The 26,374-nt window shown below is 44.3% G+C and overlaps 1 protein-coding gene across 1 annotated transcript in view; it reads left to right on the forward strand.

The window, feature by feature from the left end:
* LOC138245998 (plasma kallikrein-like) overlaps positions 1-26,374 on the forward strand; it is a 525,156-nt gene that overhangs the window by 182,948 nt on the left and 315,834 nt on the right. The window contains exons 6-7 of the mRNA XM_069200127.1: positions 21,246-21,355; positions 22,927-23,086. Of these exons, the coding sequence (XP_069056228.1) occupies positions 21,246-21,355; positions 22,927-23,086 (270 nt within the window). The remainder of the gene's footprint in view (positions 1-21,245; positions 21,356-22,926; positions 23,087-26,374) is intronic.

Below are 26,374 nucleotides of genomic sequence, written 5' to 3' on the forward strand. Positions count from 1 at the left end.
GTGTATTTGTAATTGTCCAATGTGGCGGTGTTTTGTAGAAGTGTGTGCATTTTGAGCGCAGCGGTGTGTACCGCCAATGGAATACCACGGTTGAAAGACCGCCACATGGATTTGTGGGTCGTAATGGCATGGCCGTGTTTCTGTTGGCGTGGAGGTGGAGGAATTGTTTCAGCATGTTTATCGCTGACCTTTGGTGTGGCGGTCTTGTATGGGTGTCTGAATTTCGGCAGATTCCGTGATGTGTGTCATAATAGCTGTGGCGGTCTACCGCCGCTGGCGCGGTGTATTGGCGGTCTTCTGCACGGCGGTAAGCGCCTTATACTGCCAATGTTGTAATGACCCCCTTAATCTTTTTATAATTCATATCTCTGCTTGTGTATGTTGGATTTTTGTTGTTTTGTTCTTGTTTAATTCAGATAAATATTGGCTATTTTTCTATACAGGTGTGGATTCCTTTTGTGGTGTTTTTCACAGTATTACTGTGTGTGTTTGTACAAATACTTTACACATTGCCTCTGACTGCTTGTGCCAAGCTAACACGGGGGTGAGCAGGGGTTATCTGAGCTGTGTATCTCCCTTACCTTAACTAGAGTGAGAGGCCCTACTTGGACAGGGTGTAAAGTGACGGCCAACTAGAGCCCCTGTTTCTAACAGGTTTCTAAAAAGGCTAATGATTTCCAAAATTTTTTACATAGAATTTTATCATTTCTTGTGCATAACAGTAAAAACAAGCACTAAGTGGTAGAAGTAGGCTTGGTTTTTGTTCTAAAGAAAGGACCTCCACTTTTCAAGTCAGACTGTATTTCCTCTCAACTGCTCCATCTCCATGCCCTCCACACAGCTCACTCTTCATGACAGAACTTCCTCAACATTCTACTGTCAACTCCTGTCTCCTGTCAACTGTTGGAATGTTCCATTCTACAGGGGAAGGGAAGGTGGAACATACTGCAATCTGTAATAAAACCTACCAACCTATTTTAGTACAAACATATTTACAGAGGATTATTTTCAACAGTAACTACACTTTTCAGAAAAGATATTACAACACATCTTCCCTCCAAATAATATAGGGCATTGAGATGGAGCAGTAGAGATGAAATAAAGTCTGACTTGAAAAGTGGAGGTCCTTTCTTTATAAAGCTATCCCATCCTCGTCGCCAGTCAATCAATCAATCACAGATATTTATAATGCGCGCTACTTACCCGTTAGGGTTCCAAGGCGCTGAGGGGGGGTGGGTGACTGCTACTGCTCGAAGAGCCAGGTCTTGAGGAGTCTTCTGAAGGTGAGTAGGTCTTGAGTCTGTCGGAGGTAGGTAGGGAGCGTGTTCCAGGTCTTGGTGGAGAGGTAGGAGAAGGATCTGCCGCCTGAGGTGGTGCGTTGGATGCAGGGGACGGTGGCGATCGCAGTTGGCGGGTCGGCGTGTGGAAATTGAGTCTGTTGTTGAGGTAGGTGAGGTTGGCGTTGTGGAGTGCTTTGTGTGCGTGGGTGAGGAGCTTGAAGGTGACCCTCTTGTCGACGGGAAGCCAGTGGAGCTCTTTGAGGTGTGGGGTGATGTGGCTGTGGCGGGGTGCGCTGGTGATGAGTCGGGCTGAGGCGTTTTGGATGCGTTGAAGTCGTTGGAGGTGTTTTGCTGGGATTCCTGCATAGAGTGCGTTGCCATTGTCCAATCTGCTGCTGACGAGGGCGTGGGTCACTGTCTTCCTGGTGTCGGTCGGGAACCACTTGTAGATCCTGCGGAGGGTGCGGAGGGTGTTGTAGCAGGAGGAGGTGACGGCGCTGACTTGTCTGTCCATGGAGAGTGAGGAGTTGAGGATGAATCCCAAGTTGCTTGCGTGGTCGGTGTGCGTCGGAGATGTTCCAAGGGTGGTGGGCTACCACGAGTCATCCCAGGCGGAGGGGGGTGTCCCGAGGATGAGGATTTCTGTCTTGTCGGTGTTCAGTTTCAGGCGGCTATTTCTCATCCAGTCGGCGACTGCTTTCATTCCTTCGTGGAGGTTGGCTTTGGCGTGGCGGGGTCGCTGGTGAGGGAGAGTATGAGCTGGGTGTCATGGGCGTTGGTGATGATGTTGAGATCATGATGGCGGGCCACTTGTATGAGGGGGGCCATGTAGATGTTGAACAGCGTCGGGCTCAGGGGGGAGCCCTGGGGGACGCCGCAGATGATGTTGTTGGCTTCTGAGCGGAAGGGTGGGAGGCGGACGGTCTGTGTTCTGCCGGAGAGGAAGGATGAGGTCCAGGCTAGGGCTTTTTCCTGGATTCCGGCTTCTTGGAGGCATGATCGTAGGGTGCCGTGGCAGACCGGATGTGGGCGGAGGTTTCGCCGTGGTTGAGTTGGCGTCTGATGTCATCTGTGGCGGCGATGAGGGCGGTCTCGGTGCTGTGGTTGCATCTAAATCCGGTTTGCAAGGGGTCGAGGATGTTGTTGTCTTCGATGTGGCGTGTCAGTTGAAGGTTGACGATCTTTTCTGGGACTTTCGCTGGGTAGGGGAGGAGGGAGATGGGGCAGAAGTTCTTGAGGTCCTTGGGGTCGGCTTTGGGTTTCTTGAGGAGGGCGTTGATGTCTGCGTGCTTCCAGCTTTCCGGGAAGGTGCCTGTTTCGAAGGAGGCATTGACGATCTTGCGGAGTTGGGGCGCGATGATAGAGTCGGCTTTGTTGAAGATGTGGTGGGGGCAGGGGTCAGTCGGTGATCCGAAGTGGATGGAGTTCATGATTTTGCGTGTTTTGACGTCGTCAACATTGGACCAGGCGGTGATGGGGTTGGCGATGCTTGGGTTCGAGGTGGTGATGGAGGTGGTCGTGGTCGGGGTGTTGAAGCTGCTGTGGATGTCGGCGATCTTGCTGTGGAAAAAAACGGCGAGGGAGTCGCAGAGTTCCTGAGAGGGCGGGATGTCGTTGCCGCTGGGGGTGGACAGTTCCTTTAAGATTCGGAAGAGCTCTTTGCTGTCGTGTGCGTTGTTGTCTAGGCGGTCTTTGAAGGAGGACCTCTTGGTGGTCTGATGAGGTGGTGGTGTCGGCGGGTGGCGTCTTTGAGGGTTGCGTGGTTGTCCGGTGTGCGTTCTTTGAGCCATTTATTTTCCAGTTTCCTGCAGGCGCGTTTGGAGGCCAGGAGTTTGTCAATGTACAGGAGGCTTTCTTGCTGGCAAGGTTGCTGGGGGGTTTCTTCAGCGGTGCGAGGATGTTGGCGCTGTTGTTGATCCATTGTCTGAAGTTGCAGGCCGCGGTGTCTGGGTCGGTGGGCTCGTTCGGCGGGTTCTGGGAGAGGGTGCTGAGAAGTTGTTCTTCAGTGACTGTGCCCCAGCTGCGGCGGGGGAGTTGGCGGCTGTGGTGGTGTGCGGTGTTTTTGTTGTAGGTGAAGTGGATGCAGCAGTGGTCGGTCCAGTAGGGTTCGATGGTGTCGTTGAAGGTAACGTGGTCACTGGTGGAGAAGATGGCATCCAGTGTTTGTTTAGCGCCGTGGGTTGGTGACGTGACGAGTTGTCTGAGTTCGAGATTCGTGAGGTTGCTGATCAGCGTGGTGGAGTTGTGGTCGTTGTTGTTCTCGAGGTGAAAGTAATGTTCCCTGAGGAGGATGTAGTCCGTGTAGGCGAGTGCGTGCTTGCGATGTCGGCGATGGCGTCGCAGAACTGGGCCTGTGGTCCGGGGGGTCTGTAGATGAGCGTTCCTCTGAGGGTGGTATTGGGGTCGGTGTGGATCCGGAAGTGTAGAAGCTCGGCGGTGTTGAAGTGGTCGTTGGTGTGGGTGGTGATCTTGAGGGTGGACTTGTGGATGATGGCGAGTCCTCCTCCGTAGCCGTTGGTGCGGTCCCTGCGGGAGATTTTGTATCCGTTTGGGATGGCGATGGCGATGTCTAGCGTGGATGAGTCGTTCCACCATGTCTCGATCAAGAAGGCTACGTCCGGAGCGGTGCTGTCGAGCAGATCCCAGAGTTCCACGGCATGTTTGTGTGTGGAGCGGGTGTTGAGGAGTATGCAGCGGAGGTGGTTCGGTCTGGCGGTTGTTGGTTTGGGGGTTCGGTCGCAGGTGAAGTGGCAGTTGCGGCAGGCGAAAGGTCCGTGGGTGTGCTTCGGGGCGGCTTGGTAGCAGTGTTGGTCTTGGGCGTTGATGAGTGCGTGGAGAGAAGCGGCGTCGTAGCTGAGACTGGGCGGTGTGCAGTGCGGAGTGCGAGGTCCAGGGGTTCTGGCACTGGGCGCGGTCCAGGCGCGGACGGGCGCAGACGGGCTTGCCTCTGGCGCGCCTCCGGCCAGTGTTATACAGAAAGGACCTCCACTTTTCAAATCAGACTTTATTTCATCCATACTGCTCTATGCTAACGAAAAATTCCTAGCAAAATCCCAGATGATATCCCAAAACAAAAAGAAAAAAAAAGTTTTTGGGATGGGTGTGAAGACACTAATAAACAAGCATTTGCAAAGCAATGGGTCTCGCGCTTGCTCGAGTTATAGCTATTGCTATGTCCATGATCTAACTGCCGTGAAATCCAAAAAGTTAAAAATTCAGGCATGGCTAAGGAGCAGAAACCTTTCAGATCTGCACTTTGTACAGTAATAGTTGCAGGCCCATAGCTATGTACAAAGTAAAATACAATACACTGAATGCAACGTGCTGCTGGGTAAAAAGCTATCACAGATGACACTGATCCACCTATCAGAAAATTGGTATTCTCCTGCCACCAGGGTGGCTTCAAGCTGTTTTCAGACAACAGTACTATGCATGCTGGAAAGTGTTGTTCCAATATTTCCCATTATAAGTAGTAGCAGCTGGCAACAACAGTGATGGGAGTGGCAGTAAAATGAGTAAATGCAAAAAAAAAAATACATAAAATACACAAATTAAATAAAAGTGTACTCACCATGCTTTCCACTGACACATCCTCTTAACTCTGATCCTCTTCTCCTGACATCACATCCAGTGCTCCAGCTAACTCACTTACCTAATTCTGGCACTGCTTTCATGCTGTTAACTGGCATGACAGCAGTGCCAGGATTGGAGGGAGTGGCCTCTCTTGGTGCTCCTGAGGACACTGGAGGCCTGTGCAGGCTCTCAACTCAGCTGTCTAATACAGCTGGGTTGAGGGGTTTATAGTGTGCATATCAGGCTACCCGTCGCAAAAAAGCCAGCCAAATAGACATGCGCACTATAAACGAGTGCACAGGCATGCAGCTGTACACTGCTGCCACTCACCAGGCCCACCTCATCCTAACACGGTTCAGGGTGGGTTGACAAAAAAAGTAAAATGGTAATGAATGCAATTCATTACCATTTTGTTTTTCGGCTCTGGGGCATTTCTGGGGAGAATTAAAATGGAGCAATGCTCCTCCGCTCTAAAGGAGAAACGGTCCCTGATTATAAATTAGGATTTACAAATATAATGTGAAAATTCAGGACTGTATAAAGGTCATCCATTGTGATCTGTGTTGGGGTGTTATTTATTACTTTCTTAGAAATTATAATTTCCTCTGTGAAGAATTCCAGTGAGGTAGGACTGCTAAAAAAGTAAAACGCCTCAGCTCATAACAGTCAGCTGATAGTTCTGCCTCATCCATTCCTGGCTTTTTAGCTAATTCCATTAGCATGACAAGATTTTTGATCCCTCATTTACAGTGTTCAAAGGGAAATTACAAGTTCCATAATGCAATGTGTTTTGTTTAAGTCATCCGTAGCTACTGAAATTGTCACACATGGCCTAGGAGCACCTGGCAGCAGTGTTTCAGCACTTTTAAAATTCTGATGGCTAAATATCAGGATGTTCTATTCCCCTCCCCCACTATCTGAGCCCTGTCATGCATCACTGGTGTCAAATGAGGTGGGCTAATGAGAGCACTAATCCTGTTACTGTCCCTCCACCTCGGCTCTACAGATAGGTATAACTAGCAACCACCAGTGGATTACCGTTAGCATTAGTAATAAGGCAGGGTGATTTGGTCATTTAATACGTAACCCATGCTAATAAGTAAAACAACACTTATTATAGTTTTCTTTTGCTTACATTTTCTTCTTCAAAATCATCTTGTAGGACAAGTAGCCATTTAGGATGCATCGAAGTGAACAAGTCTTTATTTTTAAAGGTACTCTTTAAAATATGTTTTGCTTCACTACATTTTACAGAGATTTGGGATTCCTTTTTGTCTCTGCATCTCACGTTTAGTTAAACTTTGTAATTCAGACAGGGTTAGATTTACATATAAAGCATTCCGTATGATATTTTTCAAGTTGTGAGGAGCTTTTACCAGCAAACATCTTGCTGAGCATTTCAGGTATGTTCTAAACAATGTCAACAGATCTTTTCATCCTAGGTAAGGGGTAAGAGAAAGTTAACATCACAATTCAATCAACATTTAAATTAACAGTATGACTGATTTGGCCACACAAAGAAAACCCAACTTGGAAGTAAAGTTAAAGGGTTTTATAACAAGCTCCAACTTATTTTAATGTAAACAACTCTCAATACAACAATATAAAGTAACAAAATTACCATTGAATGGTCCAAATGTTGTAAAATTCAAAGTTTGATTAGCATAATACATACAAAGCACTCAATTAAGGCTATGCAGAACAGTAAGAGTGGAATCTGATGCTCAGTAAACAAGCACTGTCCAACTCGTCTAAGCATAAGGGCAATCTGAAAATGACCTAAGTTAATTGATTAATCAAAGAAAATCTATAAAGTGACAAGTCCCTAACTAACATGTACTGGGTTACAAAACATGGGGACAAAAGTAAATAGTAATAAAGGACAAAAATAATTTGGAAAAATGACATCTGGAGCAAGATAAAGCTAACTAACGTTGGCAAAAAGTAACTAAAAAGACCAGTTGTCAGTATTTCAGAAGCTCAGTCAAGAGTCTTCTGGTGGGTCAAGGAAAAACCTAAGTTCTCTCTCAGCACCAGTAGGAAGGTGAGGGGCAAGGGCAAAGAGGTCCGTATCTCTCAAAGTGCAAGGGAAAGCGTCCCATCAAAGTCAGGAATTCTGTATGTCCAAATCCAACTGGGAACAGTAAATTAAAGTTCAAAGTGAAAGCTAATTTTGTCCATCTCCATATTCACCATACGAATCAAAAGATTTTACTGTCCAGTCATAGCACATCATGAGACATGCATCTGCAACATCAGGAAAAGTTCCCAATACCACCATGGGAAGGCATCCATCTTTGCTCTCCTGTACGACTTTGAGACAATTTCTAATGCCCATGTTCTCAGTTTCTCAGTGTACCAACTTCAAAGGTACTTTCTCATGCTCTGCATGAGTAAAACAATAGCACATCTATTTCCAAACTAACATTTTATTGTAATGACATCTGCAAAGAAATGACACATTAGCAAAAAGAAAATAGCTTTCTCATGTTCATTAGCTTTATCATGTTCATGAAAACTGAGGCCTAACAAATCAATTTGGCTAAACTAAATCAAGTAGAATAAAAATGGCACACTTTATTCTTGTTGAGCAAAACACATATAAACGTTGTAATAAATCCATCATTAATAAATCTTGTTAATATTCATGTTACAGTAAATTGTGAAGTGAATTAACTTGTTAATGCATGCAAATAAGTATAAGGGGGAACTACATTTATTCAACGTTAGCATATGATATTTAAAATATTTTAATGAGGAAGTTCTTTATTATTTCAATGAAAACTATTTTCTAACAATAGAGGGAAATATCTAAAATCAATCTAAGTGATTATTTCTAAATTAATGTGGCTATACCACATACATCAAATCACTGGTCTAGAGTGAAGGCACTTCAATATGGGTTTTCAGTGTACCACTTTACAGATAACTTGTTAGCATGTCACACAGTACGTCAAACCTGTCACACTTGGAACATCATTGTGACACAAAAGGTAACAAGCAAATCTCAGCTGCACCAATCTAAAAGTGTGTGCTTAAAAACGTGCTATGTTTTATAACTAAACCCACACACAGATGACTTTCATTAAAAAAGTTTAATAAAGGATAGTGAGTAAAATTTTGTTTTGGGGTACATAGCATTTCTAATGGTAATAATGCAGCACCGTACACTCCAGAAAAATGGCTCAAATAGCAGAGGAACGATTTTTAAGTGCTTATAACGTGAAATATTTCTCCTCCTCTGTTAGGCATAAAAATGTATGGTATTTTAAATGGAGTTACTGCCCAAACTTAATAAAACTAGAATAACTTGCTGGTCTATAAAGACCGCGCTTAATTAAAGTTAGGCAACTCCTTTATGGCCTAAAGGCCAAAGTTTAACTAGTCTTTCTTCCCCCACTTTCACACCTCACTACAAAGTACATTCAAGAACATTGGCACTCATGTTGAATGTAAGCCAGTATGGTGCATCAGAATGTTTTTAAATATGTAGGCTAAAAATAATCGATTTGGCAGGCAATTTTAGTCCTATAATACACCCTCATGGATATAATGATGCATAGTCAAGCTTGTTCCACATTCACAATGTCCTATTACGTAAAGTACTGTAGACAAACCAGTATTCACATTGTCCCACTGTGTTAAACTCAGTGGTCAGGGTGGTTTCTACAATGAGCAGGCATGTTAAAGGCAATAGTGAGTCAAGTCTGTAAAATACTATAACCAATCTTTTATTCCAATTGTGTCACCCCGTATTTAAAGCTCAACAGACAGGCCAGTTTGTACCCAGACCCCCCCAGTAGGGAAAGCTCACAAGCCAGTGCAGTTTCTGTAATGCTCCATTATAGAAAACACCACAGCGACTCTGGTACTGCCCCATTATAGCACTACATTTTCTCTGACTTATCTAGTAGAGCACAGAAGTATTGCATCATAGCCTGGTGGCAAACCAGTATTGAATTTGTCTCTCCCATTAGGTAAAGTGCCAATGTTAAGTCATGTTCAACAAATTAATGTTTGTGGCCAATTAATACTCCACCAAATTATGTGTGATAATTTATTATAACATCAGAAGATCTATTATTTGCAGGTTGCTGTCATCTTATGAGAAGACACGTTCATATATCTGTGTATTGCTCAAGTGTTCAGGGAAAGGAAAATTATGTAATGATGATGTTCAATATCACAACTTGTCTGTGACCAGTATTATAAGGTACATGTAGTGGACCCTCGGAAGATCGAGCCAGCATCAGTGTGATTGTCTAAAATGAGAAAATGAGTTATTTATACCTTGCAGAAATCCACATGCACCTGAGTGAGTAGATGCAGACATATGCCATGTGGATAGAGGTAGTATAGACAATCTGAAACAAACAGCCAACATGTAGCTCTCTGAGATCAATGCACATTTATAACCTGCAGTATAATTACTAGTGGCCTTCAATAATATGTCGAGATATGAAGAAGCTACTGGCAAAATTAGTCCATTAAAATTTTTACTAGGCTCAGTGTTAAAGGAGGCCTCACGAGGTGCCTATATAAATTACCTTATGGGGATAAGATGGTGGTGCTGTGTAATGCCACCTCAGATTGAGGCTGTTTCAATCAAAGTTGACAGGAAGGGAGATGGAAAGCACCCCTCTGCATTGATCCCTTGTTTGAACAGCTGTGGATAGGTAAGTATCAGGCTGGGGAACTGCAACTTGCATTCTACTCTGTCGTCTTTTGGAGCAGCTCAGGAGTACTAAAGAACCATGGCCATGTTATGCAGCATTCAGCGACATCCCCAGTGCTTAAATTCTTAATCACTGGCTTAAACACTTTGGCCCTCATTATGGACTCGGCGGGAAAACCCGCTGAGTTCAGCGCTGGCGGTCAACTAAAGACCACCAGAACGCTGAGGACCCTACTGGCCATATTATGTACATTCCGCTGAGCCAGCAGGCGGAAACAGTGTTTCTACCAGCCGGCCCAGGGTACTGCAGAGTCTGTACATTGACCATGTGGAGCCAGCGGCAATGTAGCAGTGCGGCGGGTGCAGCAGTACCCATCGCGCATGTCACGGCCCGTAAATCAGGCAGTGACATGCGCGATGGGACTGTGCACGAGGGGGCCCTGCACTGCCCACGCCAAGTGCAGGGGGCCTCAGGGGGGCCCGAGGCACCTATTCCACCTGCCTTTCCCTGGCGGAGGAAAGTACCAGGGAAAGGCTGGTGGAATCAGGTAGATTATCCAGCGGGCAGCTCTCCTTGCAGCGCTGCCCTGTCGGATATGTAACTCCGCCATCGCCAGGCAGCCTGGCGGCAGAAGCCTGGCAGTGGCAGAGTTACTCCAGTGGCGGTTCAGCCACGTTTATTATGTGGCGGTCTGGGCCACCATGCCGGTGGCAGTAATTACCGCCACCGCTGGCATGGCGGCCCAGACCGCCATGTTCATAATGAGGACCTTAAAACTCTTAACAGCAACAAAAGGCAGATGAGCCGTAAATTGCAATAGTCATTTTGGCTAAATAGTCACACGACCTGTCATAGAACAGCACCGTAATCAAACTTCCAGCCTGAAGGACCCTACCCTGATCTTCCATGCAAACAATAAGGGCCTCATTACGGGTTTGGTGGTCTACAGACTGCCAAACTTGCAGCAACAATCCGACCGCCGCACTCCTGGTGGTCCGACTGCCAGATTACAACCCTGGTGGCCGGACTGCCAGGAGACCACCGCCAGGATCATGGATCTCAACGGACTAGCAGCAGTCGAAGTCGTGGTCAACCACAGCAGTGCATGGCAGCACCACCAGTTTGATCATGACTTCACTTTCTGCTAGCCTTTCCATGGTAGTTTTACTGCCTTGGAAAGGCTGGTGGAAAGCCAGTTCTGGGGGCTACAGACGGGCCCTTGCATTGCCCACGACCATGTTGGGGGCAGTGCAAATCCCCCCTGCCAGCACCCTCAGGATGATCACTACCTGCTATGCAGACATTGCACATTCTGAGGCTGCCGGTGTGCAACAGCATCAGCCTCGGCTCCCCTGTTTCCGCTGGGGTTACCAACAGGAACATCATAATACGATATTTCGGCCAGTCAGCCTGGTGGAAATATTATAATACGATGGGGGCTGAGGCCGCTGGGTTGATGGCAGCCTCATTCCTGCAGCTTTAGCAGTCTGACAGTCAGATCGCCAACGTCATAATGAGGCCTTAAGTATCTTAAAATGGCATATGTCAAGTATTCTCAAGTGTCTGATTTTATCACTGTAAGGTCAACTAAATACTTTAAGAAACTAAGGGCCATATGTACGAACACATTTTCCCATTGACACAGAACGGGAAAAACCCTTTGATGCATCTGGCCCTTAGTTATGTAGAAGCTGCAACAGCCATGTCTCATGCTACTTCCTCTGCATAGGGTCAAAAGCATGAAGTGAGTCTCAAATTCTTCTAAATGTAGACAATAAATTCAGTTTTAAAAATTATCATGAGAGGACCATCAAGAAGGTGTAAATGCAACAAAATAGAATACCTAAACAAGATGTAATCTTCAGTTGCACAGCCAAGAGGGGTTTGATACAATCAAGATGGTCCTCAAAATGTGGGGTGCTTTTAAATAATTGAAAGGTCTCCATTAATTTGCCTACATTGGAACTGAAAAGTATCTGCACACATAATCATTCACTGTAGACTGACTTTACGGATATCACAACCTATGGTTTCTGCGCGAATCAAACGTTCTTCATGTCTGATGGGTATAAACAAATTGTAAACACATTTGACCCTCCCCAGATGATTAGCCTATGCAGCACAAAGAATGTTCTGAAGGACCAATTTATACTGAGTAAGTCATTTCACATTCCAGATGCGGACACAATAAAAAAGAGGGTTTAGCCACAAGACACTTTCAATATCAGAAGACCGCATATCCAGACGCAGAGGAACAGTACGTTTACTTTGTGAAAAGTCTAAAAAAAAAATTGCCTGAAACAATTTTCTGACTCAATCAGATGTGAGATGTCAGAAAATCCCCAGATCTGAGAATTATAAATCATTGCAGATTGAGCTGTGACCATATAATCTTGAATACAAGAGCGCTTTTATGCACAGGTTGCTGGTCTTTGCTTCATTTGTAAAATAGTAAGTGCCAGTTCCAAAATTCGGATAAGGAGTCTGTGGCCTGCATTATCAGAGTTTGGGGTGCCGAATAACAAGGCTGTGTAGTTTTGATTCCACCTCATGTCTCTCTAATCCACCACAAGACTTTTCCTGAATCTTTAACTCACATGTGCAGGTTCTTTTTCATCCCTCCTTCTATCTTTATCACTGTTTTTCCCTCTTTCTATATATGCTTTATCCACCCCCCTGAGTTTTTCTCTCTTTTGCTGTGGACCAATGTTTGTTGAGAAAAATGAGTGGATAGTGGGCTCTACCTGCAACCACCAGCTCAAATTAAGCACTGTAGTTATTAAATTGAATAGTAGCGCCAGTTCGATGTGTCAAGTTGTTATTACTTTTTGTCACCTGTTAGTTCCGTTTGCCCTCTGATCTCATTTGGAGTTTCAGATAATCAAAATCAGACACCCATTAAAGAATAATGTTGGCTAAATAAAGCTTAGCCTTGAATGGTTCATGCGGAGAGACTGAATCTTGTTTATAAACTTTTTGATTATTATCCCTCACTGACAACAAAAGACAAAAAAATGACTCCAGTGAATGTTGCATTTCCACATTAGTAAACAGGACACTATTAAAGCTTTATCTGCAAACAAGAATGTTGAACTTTTGGTACCCCCTAGCTTTGGTGCTTCATTAACACGTCTCTAAGAATACCACTACGTGATCAATGTATAAAGTAAACACATTTTGAGTTATGACACACCCTTCCTGGATGCTTTGCCTCACTGGAAGAGGTTCAGTGGGTCCACCATCCACATTCCGGCAAATCTTGGCATAATTGCTGTTATGTATTACGACATTTAACATTACACTGGAAGTGCCCTTTTCAGCAGTGAAACCCATAACATATACCTCGGGATGTTATCAATTGCAGACCTCAAGTCCATGGAGATCAAAACAGGTTCTTTTTTAAGAGAGATATATTATATAGAGCATCATGTAAAATCTGAAGGCTTGGTTTACTGTACTTAGCTTCCTTCTAAAGCCTGCTTGACAATATGATGAAATATCATTCTCATTTATCCAAGATTCAAAACCTGTGAGCACCAGCCTGCCAAAGGCTTTCAGTGATGAGTCCATAAGGGTAACTGATCGATAGTTAGGTGGATCATTACAACAATCCTTCTTGTGTATGGGAATGATCTCGGCACCCAACCAGAATCGAGACACCGGGGTACCCTACAGAATGGCTGTAGGAGGCTGGCCTGGTTTGTAGTGGGCACCAAAGGTACTTTTACCTTATAGCAGTCCAGTTATCCCTTACTAGTGAAATGTAGTCAGTGTTTAGAAGCCAAGTTGTTTAGGGGTAGCTGTAGCAGAGCATCCAAGACTGAACTAGGAGACATGCAATGCTCTTGCAATACCACTGTAGTCAAACCGTACGCACACACATGAAAATACTCAGTGTTACCAAAATAAAGGTACTTTATTTTGGTGACACAAATGCCAAACATACCTTAGAGACTATACCCCCTTAGGAGGTGAGTAATATACACAGTGTATACACTAGTATCCAAAAACAGGTAAGTACACAGTCAGAAAACAGTGCAAATAGTGAAAATCACAATAGGTTGCAATGGGCTTAGGGGGAACACAAATCATATACTAAAATAGTGGAATGCAAAAGTTGGTTTCCCACCTAGGCAAGTGTAGTGTGTAGAGGGGCGCTGGGAGTGTAAGAAAACACCAAAGGTAAATAATAGACCCCACCCCACGGCCCAAGAAAACAGGAGTAAATCACAGTAAGTTTCCTGAAACACACAAGAAGTCGAGATAGGAGATTATGCAAGAACCAGAAGAGACTGCAAGACACCAGTGAAGGATTACTGGACCTGAAGACCTATGGAAGAAGGGGACCAAGCCCAAGAAGCACTGAAGAATGTAGGGAGAACAGGAGCCCCTGCTAACCCGGATGAAGGTGCAAAAGAAGCACTACTGGTGAGAAGACAAAAAAGTCAGTTATGCACCCAAGAAGACAGATACAGGCTCCTGGTTGGTGCAGAAGATGTCCTACCCTGGATGGATGATTGCAGTTTGGTTTTCATTGCTGGATTCTGCCAACAAGCCTTGGCACATTCAAAACTCACGGTTGGTGGAATATGGTGCTGCCCAGGACCAGGAGAGACCTGGTGGCCTCTACCCAGGAGGGGGAGACAGAGGGGGCTTTTGGCAACTCAGTGAGCCCTCAGAGGACCAGGCAGGCACACAGGAGTCCCACAGCAAAGGGACAAAGAAGGTGCAAATGGAGGCCCAAGCAGCGCAACACAAAGGGATACATGCCGCCGGAGAACAACTCAGGAAGCTGTGCGTCACAGGATGGAGTGCTGGGGGCCTGAGCTGTGCTGTGCGTGAATAACTTGCTGAAAGGTCACATACAAGCCTTGACAACTGAAAATCACTTGCTGCACGGGGGTACTGTCTTGCATGGGGTGGCAAGCTCTTATCTCCATCAAAGTTGGACAGCTGGACCTTGGGACTGTGGGGGTCACTTTCGTCCACCACCCATGTAGCTGGATCCATGCTCGTCATCTGGCGAGGGGACCCACGCCACCGGTCGTCGCTGTAGAAAGGTGCCTGCTGAAGCAGGAAAGCGACTCCATCACTCCACGGGAGATTCTTTCGGTTCTTCTGGTGCACGCTGAAGACAGGCAGTCCTCGGAGGATGCATGACATGGAAACTGTTGCAGTTGCTGACACAAGCTGAAGATACAATGTTGCAGAAGTCGTCTTTGCTTCTTTGTTGCAGTTTGTAGATTTCCTGGAGGGTTTAGCTGTGGCTCCGTCTGCAGAAGCTGAAGTAAAGAACGCAGAGGATTCATGCTGGAGTCTTGCAATCTGAATCTGAAGAAACACCCAGAGGAGAGACCCTAAATGAGCCCTGAAAGGGGGATTGGTCACCTAACCAGATAAGCACCTATCAGGGGAGGTCTCTGACGTCACCCGTTGGTACTGGCCACTCATATGCTCCCAGAGTACCCCACCACCTTGGAATCCAAGATGGCAAAACCAAGGGACACTCTGGAGGAGCTCTGGGCACCACCCTTGGGGTGGTGAAGGACAGGGGAGTGGTCACTCCCCGTTCCTTTGTCGAGTTTCGAGTCAGAGCAAGGACTGGGGGTCCCTGAACTGGTGTAGACCGGAGTATGGAAAAGAGGGCACCATCTGTGCCCTTCAAAGCCTTCATGCCTGTAACACCTATTTCCAAAGGGAGAGGGTAACACCCCTCTCCCAAAGGAAACCCTTTATTCTTTTTTCCTAGGCTTGAGCTGCTCAAGCAACAGGAGGGCAGAAACCTGTCTGTGAGGTGGCTGCAGTTGGGGCTGCCTGGAAAACCTCAGAGGGCTGGAATGGCAGTACTGGTGGTCCACTGTGGAGCCCCCAGAGTGCATGGGATTGTACAACCAATACTGGAATCAGTATTGGGATACAATTCCCAGTTGTTAGACACCTTACGTGGCCACATTCGGGGTTACCATTGTGAAGCTGGACATAGGTATTGATCTATGTCCAGTGCACGCGTAAAATGGCATCCCCACACTCACAAAGTCTGGTAAAATGGGCCTGGATGATGTGGGGACACCTCTGCTAGTGCAGGGGTGCCCTCACACACAGATACTTTGTACCCAGCCTTCAGGGTTGGAAGACCTGTTATATAGGTGACTTATAAGTGACCCGGTGCAGTGAAAATGGCTGTGAAATAGTGCATGCACACAGGCTGCAATGCACAGGCTTCCTATGGGTGGCAAAAGATATGCTGCAGCCCATGGGGATCCCCTGGAACCCCAATGCCCTGGATGAGTAGGTACCATATACTAGAGACTTATAAGGGGGACCAGTATGCCAATTTGGAGTGAAATACTGAATTACCAGTATGTAAGGACACATTTGGAAACAGAGAGGGCATGGCACTGGGGTCCAGATTAGCAGGACTTCAGTGACAATTTAGAAAACAGTGGAACAAACTGACAAGCAGGCCATAAACCATAAGCACTGGGGTCCTGACTAGCAGGAACCCAATGACACAGTCAAAAACACATTGACATCAGGCAGAAATTGGGGGTAACATGCCAAAAAGAGGGTACTTCATGAAGATCAGAGTGAACTGGCCCCAACTCAGGAACTCTTACTCATTGAAGGTGACAGGAATCTTGTTGTGATCAGGTGCTCTTGCACTGTTTTTTAAACTGTGCAGCACAAATTACTCTTCATTCAACAATGGATCAAGCGAATAATCACCAATGACGTTTGCAAAATTCCCACACCTCCTACTTAGATCAAAAATAGGACAACTATGATTGTTAAACAGATCAGAGAAACATGAGTACCAGACATTCTTTGCAATGTGGACTTCTGAAAAAAGTGTGATTTTTGTTTTACTCTTTGCCAAAATTTCCTAGAATTTTTACATTTTGAGGCTTCCAAAATGTATTCTCATTGACTGTGCACCCACACCCTTCTCCTGCATTCTAACAGCCCCTTGTTTAAGCTTTGATGCTGTATGAACATCTCACTTTCATTATAGAAGCAAGACAAGTGTTTACTTTGTGGCAATCGCAGACACACCACATGTGTGTTGAGTGCCTGTTTCGAATTAAGACCAGAAGGTCTGGTCAGAAAGGGTAATACTGCCTCAAGCAGGTTTGCATGCAGGGTCCTGGAAATGTGATATCAGTCTTCTTCTATTCTATACTAGAGAGCTGTTTCATAGTGTCAATTGCTAGATGTGAAAACATTTACAATAAAGTACTTAGGTTTGAATGGTAAAAGTAGAGGCTCACGATCAATCACACACCGTGACCACCATGTCCTGGATTAAAAATTATTCCATCTGTCTGACTAACATATAATTGATACGACAAGGCTGATCCCTGGACTAGCATGTCAATTTTGGGTGGCTCATAAATAGTCACGGACATCAACTAGAGTATCTGGGGTGAAGAGTTGCATTGTCTGTTTTGCTGATACCTTCATACTTCCCTTCTGCACTTGGCCTCAGAAGTCATAAAGGTAGCAACAGGGACAGAAGGTAACAAAGGTTTTAGTAGATGTGCTTACTTTCAGTAGTTTCAAATCTGCTGTCTTCCCTATGCTTCGCAGCAGCAGCAATTAGGAGGGTGTTGAGTGGCTGAAGGTGGATATTAGCTTACATAAGTCATGTCACGTTTGGTGAAGTGATGTTCATGTAATGTCTGATTGCTCACTTAGATTTGTTCTCCATAGTATAACTAGAAATATGCTGGTGATAGATTTTTTTTTACAAAACATGTACAAAACTGCTATTACAATTGTGACTCTTTTATTCCATCATATTTCATGTGGAAGGATAAGACCATAATAATGAACTGAATCAGTAACTACACTGGGAAGCTGAGAAAGTATTTATTTATTTTTTATGTTTTTTATGTAGAGCACACATAAGTCGGGAGGTGTCAGAGCAACTAAAAAGGTATCAGCTATGCAAAGTTGCCAAATGTTGGTTGACGTTACAAATGTACCATGTCAAATAGAGATAGGAACAACTTTATTACATATAATCATTAAACAAATGGCGTGCTTAGTGGTGTGTAGTACATACAAGCAAACAAATTACAGTAAGTTTAAAAAGTATGCAAACATTTACAAATGACAAACACCTGCATGGGGTGTAATGTAGAAATAGAATATACTAACTGAAGGGTAGATCTTGAAAGATATGTTGGAATATTATTTCAGATCTCTTTTAAAGATGGAAAAGTATTATATTGTTCTGATGGTTAGTGGAATTGAGTTTCTGATCTTTGGAAAACTTCCAGAGATTGATTGATTGTTTTTGTTCTCGCAAATGCTGATGTTTTGAGCAGAAAGTTGTCTTTACTTATGAGAAGAATTTAATTGAAGCTCTTTCCACCAACCACTCTTCCCAGCCTGGTAATTTGGAGGATAGCCAGCATAAATAGTGAATCCATAGGTAATTGTGCATTTTGTTAGAGACTGTTGGAAATGGCCCTCTCTGCAGGGTCACCCCCAAGCTTTTTGTCTTCCTCCTTCTACTTTTTGCTGGATTTTTTATTGTTGACCTTAGGACTCTGTGCACTTTACCACTGCTAACCAATGCTAATGTGCTTGTGTTCTCTCCCTAAAATATGGTTTGATTGGCATATACCTGATTAAAATGTTGTATTTACCTGTAAGTCCCTTGTAGAATGGCATATCATACACACAGGACCTGTAAATGAAATACAACTAGTGGGCCTGCAGCACTTATTGTGCCACCCACTTATGTAGCACTTTAAAGCATGTCCTATGCCTGCCATTGCAGCCTGAGGTCAGTGTCCCTTTGCCATGTCGACTTAACATTTAACACCATTTGCAAAGCCTTAAACTACCCTTTACCTACATAAAAGTCACCCCTAAGGTAGGCCCTAGGAAGCCCATAGGGCAGGGTGCTGTGTAAATAATTCGTAGTACTTTTACTTTTTAGTTTTACATGTCCTAGTAGTGAAAAACTCCCATATCTGTTTTTTCACTACTGTGAGACCTACCCCTCCCATAGGATCACATCAGGGATTCCTTATTATATTTAATAAGCTGTAATTCCTAAATCAGAGGTGGTAGATATTTCCTGTCTGGTATCTATGAACTTGTAATGATAAACCTATTTAATGGTAAGGTCAGATTTAGCATTACAAGTTTGAAAATTGCACTTTTAGAAAGTTGGCATTTTTCCACCCTTAGCCCTCTGTGCCTGTGGTCTGCCTTAGGTCACATGACTGGGTGTAACTTACAGTTGAGACTTTGCGAATTCACCCCAGACAGTCACACAGTAGTGAGAATGGGCCAGTAACTGACTTGATGGGGGATGAGCTAAGCAAAGCTCCACTTACATCTGAACAGGCTAAGCTCCGATGCCACCCAATAGGCTTAACGACCCTGTATTGTCAGTGCAGCCAGATAGGAGCCAGGGCAAGGGAGGAATAAACTTATGTATCTTGACCCTTCTGGAAACTTCTCCAAACTTCTAGGTGCAGGGCCCTAGGGTATAAAAATAGGTCTCTCAGACCCACTCTTCAGTTCACTACTGGACCTGCAGAAGAACTCTCAGAGGAACTGCCTGCTACTGTGAGCTGCTGTGCATGCTACCAGACTGCTGCTGTACTTAGACAAACTGCTTTGCAGAGTGGTGCCTGCCTTGAACCTTGCATCTTCACCTGCACCCTTCTGAAGTGACTCATAGGGCTAGTTTGTCTGTCCTCCTATTCAGAGCCACAGGGACATGGCAGGCTCGCACCATATTAAACCCACACCTGGACCTAGCCTGAGTGAGTCTTGAAACACCAAAAAGACTCCATCTACTCCTGGGCCCTTGGTTGTGGTGCTAAACGTGCCCAGGTGGCCATGAGAAGTTTCTTCCTGAGAAGTTTAGATGAGATGGAACAATGGAGTCACAGTCGAGACGGAAGAGGAAAAGTTACTGTTATAAATGTGTCTTGGTTATTACTGATGTCATTGCATTTTAGGTTATCAATCAGAGCGACTATTGGTTGAATCGTAAACCACCCCATGTACTGACCAATCATAAACTTTTTTGATGTTTAGTATAACAATCAGGGTAGGAATCTTGTCAGGTCAGAGAAGAGAAACTGAGAGAAGTGTTCGAGGGCAGAGAAGTGTTCCAATTTAATCCATGGTGGTTCAAGTCATATTAGCAGTGTGGGTTTAGCTATCAATAGGCCCGATTCCCAGAAGATTTACCTGATGCTGTCCCTTTGTTGAAGTAGACTGCATGTTGTTGTTCTATGGGTAATGTATGAAATTGACCTGCGCCAGACGAAAGACCTCCTTACCTTCAGGAAACTTCTCAAAACCTGGCTGTTCAAGCAGTAGCAGCACCTCCCTTCCTTCTCACACCTCCCTTCCTCAGCGCCTTGAGATCCTCACGGGTGAATAGTGCGCTTTATAAATTCCTGATTGATTGATTGATAGATATATGTGTCTCTTTTGCTTTGCAGGTACCAGCTACAACATATAGTTTAAATGCTGCATAGTAACAATAATGTTTTTTTAATAACCCGAGTTAGCATGTTTTTCTAAATTTGTGTTTCTAAATTCTTTTTTGTGAAATCCAACATGTTGATGCTAACTTGTGGTTAGTGAGGGAATTAACCTTCAAATGCTCAAGATTTATATTGACACTCTTCTATTGTTTGTACTAATGTATACTTTACCTTCATTGCCAATTGACGTTATAATCAGCCACTATTGATTCTATGTGCTTATCATTTGTGTTTGAGAGTTATTTTCGTGACTTTAGCATTGTTAATCTAGGGAAATAAATATATAATTCCTCTTACTAAACTAGTGTGGTTATTGTTTGAGTTTCTGAATTTTGAATTTATTGATTACTGTTGATAGTCATATTGCTCATTGATGACATGCCCTCAATCCTTTGTCACGTCGATCCATTGACCTCTTGCGCAGAATCAACTATTAATTTTAAAATAATAGCTAGGATTTCATGGCGCTGCAGCAAAACTCAGGTTCTACTAATTAGATTTTGATGGTTTTGGTGTCCCATAATTTATTAAAATGTTTTCTATTTTCCTAAATTGGCTTTGGATTTACATTGTGTTGTGTTTTCACTGTATTGCTGCTTGTGGTGTGCTGCATAAACACTATACACATTGCCTCTACGTTTAGCTTGACTGCTTTTTGTGCTAGGCCACCCAGGGTTAAGGACAGGTTAAATTTGTGACTTTTTGTGGTTCACCCTGCAAAGGATTGTGGCTGTTGCTTGACCAGGGCTCTCATCCCACTCAACCAACAACCCAATTTCTCACAGAGATGCACCTGAGAACTAACAGAAAATTAACAGTATTTCTGGTTGTAGCTTCAAAAATGGCAAGTATATTTTCTTAGAGGAATAAAGACAAACAAATGTCCAGTACAATGACAACCACCTATTTCCTGTCCTTCCAGTAATCAGCTTTTTCATAATTGGGTCTAATGCGGATGTGAAACCCTAGCACCTGTCTAGTACACACTGTAAAGTTACCACGATTATATTTATTTCTACCCTTTCCTTTTATGCAATCCGCCCACAATAAAACTTCAACATATTATTTCAAAGATTACCATTTACTTTGCTAAGTTTGTTATTCAAAATTATCCATCACTTTGTTATGTCTTCAAGCAAATATTGTTGTGAATTATTCATATGAAGATATTTATTTCTTAATCTCCGTTTTAGGCAAGTGTGTTACTTTAAATACACTTTAAGAGGAACTCCCACAAAAATACGATTCCTTGCAAATGTGGTCTCTGGATTCTCCCTAAAACCTTGTGGACTTTCTACGGCTGGTAACTACTTATCTCTCACTCTAAATCTAATTAAAAATGCATATACTTCATATGTTTCTTCATTGACCACAAGAAATATGGTTTTGAACACATTCATAATTGTATTGCATTCTTCTCACAAATGCCCATCTTCCACACACATCCTTTTGACAGCAGTTAATGAGGTACGAATATTTTATTTATCAGATAGTTCCTCTGGTAAAAATCTAAAACATCTTGGCATGAATTATTTTGGAATCCTGTATTTCTCTACCAGTATATCTACCCTCCATGACCACTTACGCACTCATATGTTGTAAAGACGATCCTGTGACACTGTATGAACATATACAATAAATAAACTCTTCAATATGTGGTAAATATACTGAGTCACCTTTCTTCCTGGACAATTGCTTGTTCTACAACTCCTGAATGCTCTACATTAATTATTTGGCATTGCACCCACCCTTTATGAGCAAGTTACCTGATTAAGAATATTATTGAATTAGTTTTCTGACCATATAGTAGTCTTATTGATTTAACATTCTTGAAAATGTGTTTAATAGATCTACTCTGTATATTCTTCATTACTAGCTTTTCTTAGTGCACCTATCCTATGCGGGACCAATGGACAGTATTCTGTGGCATGCTAAGGATTAGTTTGCCTTTTAAATAAACTCATTATTAAAATGTGGTAGATTTTTCACTCACATATCAGCTTTGTTTCATGTTTTCTATACTTTCGAATACCTTTACTACCTCGATTAGGTGTTACTATACTTTACTCATAGGACAATAAAATAGACAATAGAAAGTTAGATAAGATAAAGGGTTAAGCGTAAAAAACGTCGGAGGTCAGGATAAGTTCAGGTGGAGGTAGAAAAGATGGCCTTTTAAAAACTTCCTGAAAGAGAAAAGAGCAGGTTGAGCTCTCATTTGCTCAGCACAAAAAGTTATTGCGACCCAGAAAAAAATTAAAAGTGTCACAAACTCACCTATTGTCAGGTAACGCTTTTCAGAGGTTTGTCGCAGCAAACGGGAATGTCTATTTTAGCAAGTTTGAATATTTCAGTTTGACATCTGCAGGTGGGGGGGCATGTTATCCTTGAGTCCCTCTTGTATTCTATAGATTGTCAACAGGGTGACAAGGTGTGGTTTTGTGTAGGTAGATACCATAGAAGCAGTTTTGCATTTGTTTTCATATGGGCAGGTATTTCCATTTTCTAAATTGGGTAAAAGTGGAAATTTGCAAATGAGCTAATCTTTTGAATTGAGAAATGAGAGGAATTGGTGTTAGGAGAAAAGCCTAGGGTTTTACTGCTGTGGCTGCGGCTCCATTTAGACCAACTATCTCTGCCACATAGGCGAGAATCACCAAATAGAGTGAACGGTCCTTTGCCCGCTTGGTGGACTGATGGACTAAAGAAGGACAAATGCCAGAGTCTAAGTGAGGTGCAATGTTTTTGGCTATATTTTTACCAAATATTCTCATAGGATACGATCAAAGATGTGAAATTTGTCTAACCCTCACTCAGGAATGAGCATTGCATAAAGCACTGGGTTTACCGGTTCTGTTTTTTATTTTTTTACAGGCTGCACGTCAGATATTTTTCAGAACATAGACTTTTCAGGCGATAATATTACAAGTGTTTTTGCTCCCGATATCCGTACATGCCAAAAGATTTGCACCTACTATCCAAACTGCTTATTTTTCACATTTGTAAAAGAAGAATGGGCAGTGCAGTCACAAAGGTAAGAGAAATTATATCAAATGACTTGTTCATATTTTTGCAATCCAAAATTGCTGCCCCGGTTAAATAAATGTATAGGAAGAATATAAAACACTACAATCTATTGTCAATTGTTCAGTTAATTAAAATGTGAGATAGGACAAATATTACTGAGGTGAGTGTGCGTGAATATGAGGCTTAGGGCTAAGAAACTCATATTCAGATAGTGCTGTTATCTAAAAGGTGTGTGTGCCAGATCGTCAAATTATTTTAGCAGCAGGTAGACATCAGTCGAGCTATCAAAAACAACAGAAGAACAGCAGAAAAGAGTCTGTCCAGGGGTATACGCGCATTGATTAGCACTGCTAGCCCATCCAGCTTTAACAAGGAAAAAGTTCGGGAGGAAGCGAAATTGGTTACAGTTCTTGCCTTTCGAACGCGTCTCTGACATAAAGCATTGTCTGTGCATTTTTAAGAAACCTTTTCCTCTGCGTATAGAATAATTGGGACAGAAGGTATAAAGAGACCTGGGAATTTGGAAGAAGTAGACACGAAGACTGATTGCAAGAGGGAAGATGCTAGAGCACCACACTCTGAACTCGGAAGTTTTCTTAGGTTTTCCGAGCTGGTCTCATGACTGTGGCATGAAACAAGTTACGGAGATTCCTAATAGCGCAGCCTAAACAATAACATATGAATATTAGTTAGGGATTGGGGCAATGGAGAAGGTAAAAATTCGGATGGGTGATATAATTTTCATACGTTTTTTATGACTGCTGAGATTAATTTAATAATTGCCATTATTCTGATACCCATGCTTTATGTCATACCAATCATTGTGTGTGGCTACTGCTTTGGGGGGTTGCACATATGTACATATTGCCCTGCACAGCACTGGCCCTACACATGTGAGTTATTCTGGAAGGGTTCTGTGACTTATAACACTGAATGTGGATGAGCCTAACAGATCATTGAGAAGAGTAGGAGACACTTGCCTGTTCTGATTTTCTATCAAGGGGGTGTGGTATACGTTATTTCATTGGGGCTGAGGAGATTTAACAGGATGTGCCCCCTCCCCTAAATTGGGTGTTTCTTGACACTGCTTATTACACTTACTCGTTAACAACAATCCACTGACACATCGAACCCCGCACAATGCATGCACTGATTTATGGTATCACTCTAGCAAACCTTCCGGCAACTCACCTAAACATAACAAACACACATTGTAACAGTGGAGCATGTAGTGTTGACGCCAGAAATGGTCAACACTACCAGGAGAGATCGGAGAGGGGAGTTTGAAGCCCTACCCCTCCGCAGGAGGTGCAAGATGAATTGCACCATGACGGAGTAAGGGAGGGCATAAAAGCAGGAGAGCCAAGGCGGGAAGTTAGAGTAGAGCAGATGTATGTTTGAAATAAAGCCGCACTGTTACACGCACAATATGACTCAGTGTGTTTCTTTAGCAGCGCGCTTGCCGTGTAGCGCAACACTACATTTGGCGACGGGAGTGAACTGAACTCCGCGTGAAGCAGCGCCACCGAATGTACACCCGACCCGCCCGGACCCTGAAGATTGCTGTCTGCTCTCACCGTGAGTACGCTGCTGAAGCCAGCTGAGCCCGTCATCCCCCAAGAGGCCGCCGAAGACCTGACACGTGAGCGCGCCCGACGCTGCCCTGCTACACCTCTGACCCCGGTCTGCGGCCGGCCTCTGTCTGCAGCAGCAGGGGGCCGCGTCCTTGCTGCCTGGCAACCGCGCACCTGTGGGAGGAGGCACCCCCTCTACAGGCAGCACAAGGAGGAGCTCCGGCACGTGTCAGGTGAGAAGCCCTGACACATCCTCGGTGCCGTTCAGCTCCGAAACGCTCACCTGCGCAAATCTGCAATTCAAGCTGCCACGCAAGAGCCCTGTGCGTTTCCATAGGCAGCACTGAGCCCCCAGACGCCCGCTGCGCCGATCTGCACAAAAGAGAGCACTATCCTAGAAGGGCGTGAACTTTTATAGCACAGTCCAAAAAGAAAAGGAAAAAATAAAGAAGGGAGACAAGTCAAACCTTCAGGACAAGAGCACTGCGCAAAAACAAAAAAAAACTTTTCAAACAAAAAAAAACCCACCGTGAATAGAACATTACCCGCACCACTGCACACGCAGGCATGGCTGGCATACCGCCCCTAGAGACCTTCACAGTTACAGGCGCACCCCCCACCCAAGCAGCAAGGTGGAAAATCTGGGTGGAGCGCCTAGAAACATATTTTGAGGTGTTGGGCATACAAGCAGAAAGGAAGAGACCCCTCCTTCTCCACATCGGTGGAGCGGACATACACAAAATCTTCAAGTCAGTAAAGGAAGCAAGACCGCGAACGTCCGAAACTCTAAAAGGGGCAATTATAGCACATTTTGAACCTTATGCGAACCCGGACTACGAAAGATTCCTCCTGCGCCAAGCCAGACAGGTGACCGATGAGTCCGTCGACATTTTTCTATACCAGGCTCAGAGAACTAGCGAGTACCTGCACACTGCCCGACGAGGAGGACGAAATCAGGGCGCAGTTCATTCAAGGATGCTCATCATCGAAGCTTAGAGAACGCGTCCTGCAACAACCGAACATGTCAATGAAAGACATCCTCACACTGGAGCGGTCGCAAGAACTGTAGCGGGCCTGAGCAGCGCATATGGAGCAAGCCCCCGCAGCCCAGCCGAAGGAAGAAACAGCCAACGCAGTAACAACGGATGCAGTGCAACAAAAAGACTCTTACAAAGGAAGACCCAAAGGCAGAGCATGCAAATGGTGCGGAGGCCCAGCACCCCACCCAACAACGTGCCTGGCGTGGGGCAAAATATGCAGTGCCTGCGGAAAACTAAACCACTTTGTGAAAGTGTGCAGATCGACACCGAAACAGACAACCACGGCTTCCAGGAAAACAGTCAAAATGGTTGAAACCACTTGGGACCCAGACTCAGGGAGCGACATGGACAATGAATCCCACGTGGTGCACATCATACACACTATCGAGGGCCGCCGTCTGCCCACATGCCAAGTCAGGATCCAAGGGTCACACGGCGCTGGTAGACACTGGAGCCTCAATAAAGCTGATGGCCATGGACATATACAACAACCTGCCCAAGCCGTTGCCACCACTAAGACCCACCAACATGCAAGTGTTCGCCTTTGGAAACAGCCGCCCTCTAGAAATAGCAGGAACCTTCACCACTGAGATCTCCCATGAGGACACTGGAAAAGCCACAAAAGTCTACGTCTCAAAGGATGGCACTGGATTCCTCTTGGGCTGCCAAACGGCCCAAGAC

This window comes from Pleurodeles waltl, chromosome 1_2 (assembly GCF_031143425.1).
Source record: "Pleurodeles waltl isolate 20211129_DDA chromosome 1_2, aPleWal1.hap1.20221129, whole genome shotgun sequence".
In the NCBI taxonomy this organism is placed as follows: domain Eukaryota; kingdom Metazoa; phylum Chordata; class Amphibia; order Caudata; family Salamandridae; genus Pleurodeles; species Pleurodeles waltl.